This window comes from Barbus barbus (genome assembly GCF_936440315.1).
Source record: "Barbus barbus genome assembly, chromosome: 31".
NCBI lineage: Eukaryota > Metazoa > Chordata > Actinopteri > Cypriniformes > Cyprinidae > Barbus > Barbus barbus.
In genome coordinates, this window is record NC_136759.1 from 452,501 (window position 1) to 461,094 (window position 8,594).

At 44.5% G+C, this 8,594-nt stretch overlaps 1 protein-coding gene across 2 annotated transcripts; it reads left to right on the forward strand.

Moving 5' to 3' along the window:
* Nucleotides 1-4,366: 4,366 nt before the first annotated feature.
* Nucleotides 4,367-8,312, forward strand: LOC306851492 (platelet-activating factor acetylhydrolase IB subunit alpha2-like). Of its 2 annotated transcripts, none has more exons than XM_079387770.1 (6): nucleotides 4,367-4,497; nucleotides 5,743-5,809; nucleotides 5,909-5,998; nucleotides 6,087-6,203; nucleotides 6,290-6,412; nucleotides 7,364-8,312. In XM_079387770.1, exons 2-6 carry the CDS (start codon nucleotides 5,744-5,746, stop codon nucleotides 7,625-7,627), a joined length of 660 nt encoding a protein of 219 aa, XP_079243896.1. In that variant the 5' UTR covers nucleotides 4,367-4,497; nucleotide 5,743; the 3' UTR covers nucleotides 7,628-8,312. The 2 variants fall into 2 exon arrangements, with proteins under 2 accessions (XP_079243896.1, XP_079243897.1); XM_079387771.1 differs by lacking the exon at nucleotides 4,367-4,497 and adding an exon at nucleotides 4,675-4,790.
* Nucleotides 8,313-8,594: the final 282 nt, after the last annotated feature.

Consider the following 8,594-nt stretch of genomic DNA (forward strand, 5'->3'; position numbering starts at 1 on the left):
CACACGTATCTCGCAGCCAGTGCTGCTGTCTGTCCCTCTCCTAGTATTATCTTTATTTGTTCCTCTTCAGTCATGGCTGTAAAGTTCTTTATGATGTTTGTGAATTTGTTGATGTATATGTCTCTGACTGATTTAAATTGGTAACAGTGAAGTAGGAAGTGTGTCTCTGTCTGGATCTCTCCTGTCTCACAGTGAACACACACTCTTTGCTCTCTGGGTAAGCAGCTCTTTCTGTGTCTGCCGGTCTCGATGGCTAGTCTGTGCTCACTGAGCCTGTACTTGCTCAGGATCTGGCTCTGCTTTGTGTCTTTCACACTCTGGAGATATTCTTCTAATTCATCATTTAATTTTATAGTTTGATAGAGTTGTAATTTACTTTGTGTTTTGGTTTCTTGATCCCAATGTTCCAGATATATATGTTTAGATTGTTTGATAATCTGATTTATTTTGATGTTTGTGTGAGAAGCAGTGCTGGTCTGAGACTGGTTAGTGTTAGTAGAGTTAGTCAGGTTAGTAAGTCTCAGAAGCAGCTGACTGAGTGGACTCTTTTCAGGGCCCAGTTCTGGCAGTAGTTCTCCAGCAGGTCTAGGTGTTGCTGTAGTCCCTGTGGGGTGGATGACAGCAGCACTAGATCATCTGCGTACAGCAAAAGCTGGATATGTTTGTCTTGTAGAGTGAGTCCAGGGGCTGTAGACTGTTCCAGCTGCACCGCTAATTCATTAATGTAGATGTTGAACAGTGTTGGACTCAGGCTACAGCCCTGCCGTACTCCTCTCTTCTGGGAGAAGAGTTCTGGATGTTTGTTGCAGTTCGTATTGCACATTTGTTGCTTGAATACATTGATTTAATAATGTCATAAACTTTACCCCCCACACCACTTTGTAAAAGTTTGTAATATAATCCGTCGTGCCAAATTGAATCAAATGCTTTTTTTAAATCGACAAAGCATGCAAATATTTTTCCGTGTTTAGTCTGTTTTCTGTGTTTATTGATTAGGGTGTGTAGGGTGTAAATGTGGTCAGTAGTTCTATAATTAGGAAGAAAACCAATCTGGCTAGGACTCAGGACACTGTGTTCGTTAAGGAAGTTTACTATTCTATTGTTTAAAATACTGCTAAATAACTTCCCCAGATTACTGCTCACACAAATGCCTCTGAAATTATTAGGGTCTCCACTCTTGTGAATAGGGGTAATAAGTCCCTGGCTCCAGATGTCAGGAGAACAGCCTGAACTAAGTACAAGATTGAATAATTTGAGCACAGCTGTCTGAAGCTCAGGTGTGCTGTGTTTCAGCATTTCCCCCAGAATGCTGTCAGGGCCACAAGACTTCTTACATCTTTGGCTTTTGAGTTTCTTCATCAGTTCTTCATGTGTAATTGGGAAGTCGAGAGGGTTTTGATTATTTTAATTATGTTTTCATAAGTTTGTAGACTTTGTTTGATCTGATCAGAATAGTTAAGGAGTTGTTTTGGAGGGATTTCTTTATATAAATTTTCTAAATGTTTCGCTCAAATGTTTCCGTCTTGTATTGCTAGGTCTTGTGGTTTTGTTGTGCTCAGATTATTCCTCATATCCCAGAACTGATTATGATTTATTGAATGTTCTATTTCTTGTAAACTTTTGGTCAGATGGTGTTTCTTTTTTGCTCTGATTGTCTTTGTATTGTTTTAATCTTGAACAGTATTCAGTCTCTCCCCTGTGTGACTGATGTGAGTTTGACTGATGGTAATATTATCTCTCTGTATCCCGAGGGACAGCCATGAACACATCTCCTCTACACCAGGTCTCCTGTAAGATGATGACATCTATGTCTTCAAGTTCTTTCATAAAGTCACAATTTCTACTTTTTAGGCCAAAGACTGAGGAGTTTAGACCTTGAATATTCCATGTAGAAAAACTAAGTGATTTCATCACAAACTTTTAAAATAATCGGTATGGTTTGTTTGCCATTTTGAGAAAAGAGAATGATACAAAAATACAATAGAGTAAAAGAAAATAATGAATGATGGAAGTAATGTTATGGTAGGAACTCAAACACAAATCCATTTTAAATTACATGTACACTTATACTAAGAATGTGGCTTGGTAAATGGTATATTTAAGTTATTGTTTTTTTTACCACTGTCCACTGTGTGTGAGTAAGTGAGAGCAGATGATACTCAGCATGTGTTGGATGTCGTGGAGTTCAGCGTTAGCTCGGCTCGCTCCTCCGCTGACAGCTTGGGCGTAGCTCGGTCTGTCTGGCTGGGCCGGGCTCTGCTGTGGTCGGGCTTCAGCCGCTGGAGCGTTGGGGCTGTTATATGACAGTCTCTGTCCGTACGGATACTCTCTGGGCGCTGAAGCTTTGTGTGGACCCCTGAGAGCTGAAGGTCTGGGCGCTGAAGAAAGCCTGGGGCGCTGAAGGTCTGGGCGCTGAAGAAAGCCTGGGGCGCTGAAGGTCTGGGCGCTGAAGAAAGCCTGGGGCGCTGAAGGTCTGGGCGCTGAAGAAAGCCTGGGGCGCTGAAGGTCTGGGCGCTGAAGAAAGCCTGGGGCGCTGAAGGTCTGGGCGCTGAAGAAAGCCTGGGGCGCTGAAGGTCTGGGCGCTGAAGAAAGCCTGGGGCGCTGAAGGTCTGGGCGCTGAAGAAAGCCTGGGGCGCTGAAGGTCTGGGCGCTGAAGAAAGCCTGGGGCGCTGAAGGTCTGGGCGCTGAAGAAGGTCTGGGCGCTGAAGAAAGCCTGGGGCGCTGAAGGTCTGGGCGCTGAAGCTCTGTGTGGACCCCTGAGAGCTGAAGCTCTGTGTGGACCCCTGAGAGCTGAAGCTCTGTGTGGACCCCTGAGAGCTGAAGCTCTGTGTGGACCCCTGAGAGCTGAAGCTCTGTGTGGACCCCTGAGAGCTGAAGCTCTGTGTGGACCCCTGAGAGCTGAAGCTCTGTGTGGACCCCTGAGAGCTGAAGGTCTGGGCGCTGAAGCTCTGTGTGGACCCCTGAGAGCTGAAGCTCTGTGTGGACCCCTGAGAGCTGAAGCTCTGTGTGGACCCCTGAGAGCTGAAGCTCTGTGTGGACCCCTGAGAGCTGAAGCTCTGTGTGGACCCCTGAGAGCTGAAGCTCTGTGTGGACCCCTGAGAGCTGAAGCTCTGTGTGGACCCCTGAGAGCTGAAGCTCTGTGTGGACCCCTGAGAGCTGAAGCTCTGTGTGGACCCCTGAGAGCTGAAGCTCTGTGTGGACCCCTGAGAGCTGAAGCTCTGTGTGGACCCCTGAGAGCTGAAGGTCTGGGCGGTGCTCCGGTCGGGGCTCTAGATGAGGTGTTGGCTGGGATGTAGTTTCCTGAGGTGTGTCTCGTTGGGTTGGCTGGGTTAAGACTGGTTCTACTTGTCTGGTTGGTCCTGTTTAGAGCGACATCTTTGAGTTTCTTTGCAAAAATATGTACCAGGTTCTTATAAAGGTGGACGTGGTCATATAGGCAGTCGGTGTCCAGGTCTGGATGGTGGGCCAAGTGTACGTTGGGCAGGAGGGCACAGTGTCTGGAGATGCTAGAGTTTATTTTATTAATTGTTTTGGGATGGAAATCTTTCCTCTGGAGTAGAGTGGACAGGGTGATTTTTGAGTTGGGGAAGGTTTCTCTAGCTTTTTCCACGACGGCTCTGAGGGAGTCAGACACTCGGTCCTGTTGGCTCCGCAGGTCGTTGGTGCCCGTGTGGATTATGATGTGGCTGGGCCGGCCTAGCTGGGATTCTGTCAGGAGCTCCAGGGCTTTGTCGGTGGTGGGACACCAGAATTTAACAGCTCTGTTTCGGGGGAAAAGTTTCTTTGTATCAATGAATTTGCCGTTTGTATCGATGAGTAGAGCTACTTCAGGTTCCTCTGTGCTGGTTTGTGCTGGGCTGCTGTGAGACGAGGGCTGATGCTGTTGTGCTGGGGAGCCTGACAGGGGGCGCTGTGATGGCTGTGCGCTGTCTGGGCCGGGTCTCTCGGAGTCTGCGCTGAGGGGTGGGTGTTGACTCCCTGTGTTAGGTGAGTTTGGGGTGGAGGGCAGTGTTTGAGCTCTGTGGGTCTGTGCTGGTTCTTCTCTGGCCAGGAGGAGTTCAGCTGCTCTTTCAGGGCCTGTGTCTCACTCTCTCTATCATTATAGTTGTTTATACAGTAGCTTTTATTGAACAGTACAAATAAACACGCACAGATAGATATATAGATAGATTTGATGACGTTAAAAAAGCCATAAATACGATTAACTGATCATCATTTCAGTATGAATCTAAGCTGATTCAGTATGATTTGCGTAACATCTACAGGATGTGTGAAAAACACACACACACACACACACACACACACACACACACACACAGCTGCTCTGAACTCTCTCTCGTGATCAGTGTTGTGTGCTGACGTCAGCGGAAGGGGCGGGGCGGGGCGTCAGCAGCAGTAACGCGGAAGTGAGGTTTGCGGTGTGAATTGAACACAGAACAGCAGTCAGTCACACATAAACACTCAGAGATCTGTGGAGGATAGCTTCAGCACACAGGAGTGAGTCAGAAACCTTCATTCTCTCGCTCTGTCACAGCACCAGCGCTTTAGAGCAGGATTAGAAAACGCGTTGTGTTAAACAGGAGCTCAAACACAGCTGTCACGACATGAAATAATCACAATCATGTTTTTAGGATTGAACTTTTCCACAGCTGCATGAGATGGAACACTGGCTTACTGGTGACAGGACTGAAAGGTTGAGGGTTCGAGCCCATCACATTGAGCTGAGGATCAGACACAGAGCTTTACATACATCTGATAAATGACACGAGTTACTTTGCATGTTTATAGAGGTGTGTGTGTGTGTGTGTGTGTGTGTGTGTGTGTGTGTGTGTGTGTGTGTACTTGTTTTACTCCAAAGGACTGCACAAAGATGATAAAATAAGGAAAGTCTGTCTTTGTGGTGTCCTGAAATCAGACCCCACAAAGACATGATCTCTAATATAAGTGGTGTGTGGCCAAGTTTCTGCATTTAAAACATTCTTATTTGTGTCCCTGGAGCACAAAACCAGTCGTAAGGGTCAATTTTGTGAAATTGAGATTCATACATCATCATCATCATCTGAATAAATAATATTTCCATTGATGTATGGTTTGTTAGGATAGGACAATATTTGTCTGAGATACAACTATTAGAAAATCTGGAATCTGAGGGAGCAAAAAAATCTAAATATTGAGAAAATCTCCTTTAAAGTTGTTCAAATGAAGTTCTTAGCAATGCATATTACTAATCAAAAATTAAGTTTTGATATATTTACGGTAGGAAATTTACTAAATATCTTCATGGAACATGATCTTAATATCCTAATGATTTTTGTCATAAAAGAGAAATGTATAATTTTGATCCATACAATGTATTGTTGGCTATTGCTACAGATATACCTGTGTTACTCATGACTGCTTTTGTGCTGCAGGGACACATATATATGATGCAGTGTGTGTGTGTGTATATATATATATACATTTTTCTTTTATGCCAAAAATCATTAGGATATTAAGTAAAGATCATGTTCCATGAAGATATTTTGTAAATGTATATATATATATATTTATATATATATAAAGGTTAAAATGAAGTCAGATTTCTGTGACTGGTAGGTTTAGGGTTAACTATAGTGAGTTTTATAATTCCAACTAAAGGACCCCACAAAGTAGTATAGTTTTTACTATCTTTGTGGGTACATTAGGGCTCCACAAAGTATTATAAACAAGGGTGTGTGTGTGTGTGTGTGTGTGTGTGTTCAGGATGAACCCTGCCGCTCAGCCGCTCCCGGTGCAGGATGTCCAGGGTGATGCACGCTGGATCTCGCAGGTAAACTTGCAGCTGAACACCTGCATCATACAGGAATAAACGGATCTGCTTCTGTTTTTGTATCTGATCCTCAGGTGTGTGTGTGTGTGTGTGTTTCAGCATGAGCGCTTTGTGCAGGAGTGTAAGGACGCAGAACCAGACGTGCTGTTTATCGGAGACTCCATGATTCAGCTGATGCAGCAACACGAGGTAAAACAAGTCATTCAGCTGCTTTTGAATGGAATTGTGTGAATCTCTCTATTAATCTGTCTGATGATGATGATTTCTGCTCTCTCAGGTCTGGAGGGATCTGTTCTCTCCGCTGCACGCGCTCAACTTTGGTCTGGCCGGAGACACGACCTGCAACGTTCTCTGGAGGATCCAGAACGGAGAGCTGCAGAACATCCAGCCCAAGGTGCGAGCTCCGAACACAGGAAGTGATATCATGAGCAGCAGACTGTAATGTGTGTGTGTGTGTGTGTGTGTGTGTGTTGCCCCCAGGTGGTGGTTCTGTGGGTCGGCACCAATAATCACCAGCACACAGCAGAGCAGGTGTCAGGAGGAGTGACGGCCATCACACAGATCCTCATCTCACAGCTCCCTCAAGCCAAGATCATCGTGCTGGTGCGACCACACACACACACACACTCACACACTCTCACACACACACACACACACACACACACACACACTCTCTCACACACTCACACACACACACACACTCACTCTCTCACACTCTCACACACACACACACACACACACACACACTCACTCTCTCACACTCTCACACACACACACTCTCACACACACTCACTCTCTCACACTCTCACACACACACACACACTCACACACTCTCACACACACACACACACACACACACACACACTCTCTCACACACTCACACACACACACACACTCTCACACACACTCACTCTCTCACACTCTCACACACACACACACACACACACACACACTCACTCTCTCACACTCTCACACTCACACACACACACACACACACTCACTCTCTCACACTCTCACACACACACACACACACACACACTCTCACTCTCTCACACACACACACACACACACTCACAGATGTTGGTTTTGCTATACTTGAGAGGACTCTCATAGGCGTAGTGGTTTTTATACTGAACAAACTGTGTGTGCTATTGCCCTACACCAACCCTACACCTAAACTTAGCCCTCACAGGAGACTTTTTGCATTTTTACATTTTAAGATAAACTTCATTTAGTATTTTTAATAATTTATTTCCCTTGTGAGGACCGGCCAAATGTCCTCACAAAGGCAAAAATCTCAAGCTTTACTATCCTTGTGGGGACATCTGGTCCTCACAAGTATAGCTAAACACGTACACACTCACTCTCTCACACTCTCACACACACACACACACACACACACACACACTCTCACTCTCTCACACACTCACACACACTCACACACACTCTCACTCTCTCACACACTCACACACTCTCTCACACTCACACACACACACACAAACACTCTCTCACACACTCACACACACACTCTGACTCTCTGTGTGTCGTTCTCAGGGTCTTCTTCCTCGTGGAGAGCATCAGAACCCATTGCGTGAGAAGAACGCAGCAGTGAATGAGTTATTGCGCTCGTTAGTACCGCAGCTCGGTCCGGCTCAGTTTCTGGACGTTAGCACTGAGTTCGTCCAATCAGACGGAAGCATCTCAAAACATGACATGTTTGACTTCCTGCATCTGACAGTAGCTGGATATCAAACCCTCAGCAAACCTCTCCACGACCTTCTGCTGCAAACACTGGAGGAAACCACAGCTGCTAAATAGACCTCTATCAGTGCACCGCGCACACACACACACACACTCTCTCAAACACACACACACACACTCACTCTCTCTCTCACACACACACACACACACACACACACACACTCTCTCTCTCTCTCTCTCACACACACACACACACACTCTCTCTCTCTCTCTCTCACACACACACACACACACACACTCTCTCTCTCTCTCTCTCTCACACACACACACACACACACTCTCTCTCTCTCACACACACACACACACAAACACTCTCTCAAACACACACACTCACTCTCTCAAAGACACACACTCTCTCTCTCTCTCTCACACACACACACAAACACACACAGTCTACATGTGCAGAGCTTCTCAACAAAATCAAGCGTCTTTCTCCTCTCAGTTCGAGTCAATGGCAAGATTGTTTTACACATAATATTGCCAAAGTACCTATACAAATATATTGTCTCATTCTCCAAATGTTCTTACTGTAACATTTCTAAACATATACATATCATTGTCTGTTAAAAACTCTTTATCATAAAATATTCATTAAAAGCTTTTAAATGGGAGAATTGTATTGGCGGTTAGTATCACATTCATATGAAATCACTGCTTTTATCGATGAATTGTATATTTAGTGTCGTGCTGTCAAACGAGTAATCGCGATTAATTGCATCCAAAATAAAGGCTTTAGTTTACAAAATATATGAGTGTGTACTGTGTATATTTATTATGTATATATAACTACACACACGCATGTATATATTTAAGAAAAATATGTTGTTTATATATTAAATATCTAATAATATAAATTATATGAATATAAATATATACATGTAAATATTTTAGAAACATACTGTATGTGTGTGTATTTATATATACATAATAAATATACACAGTACACACATATACAGTATCTCAGAAGTGAGTACACCCCTCACAGTTTTGTAAATATTTTATTATATCTTTTCATGTGACAACA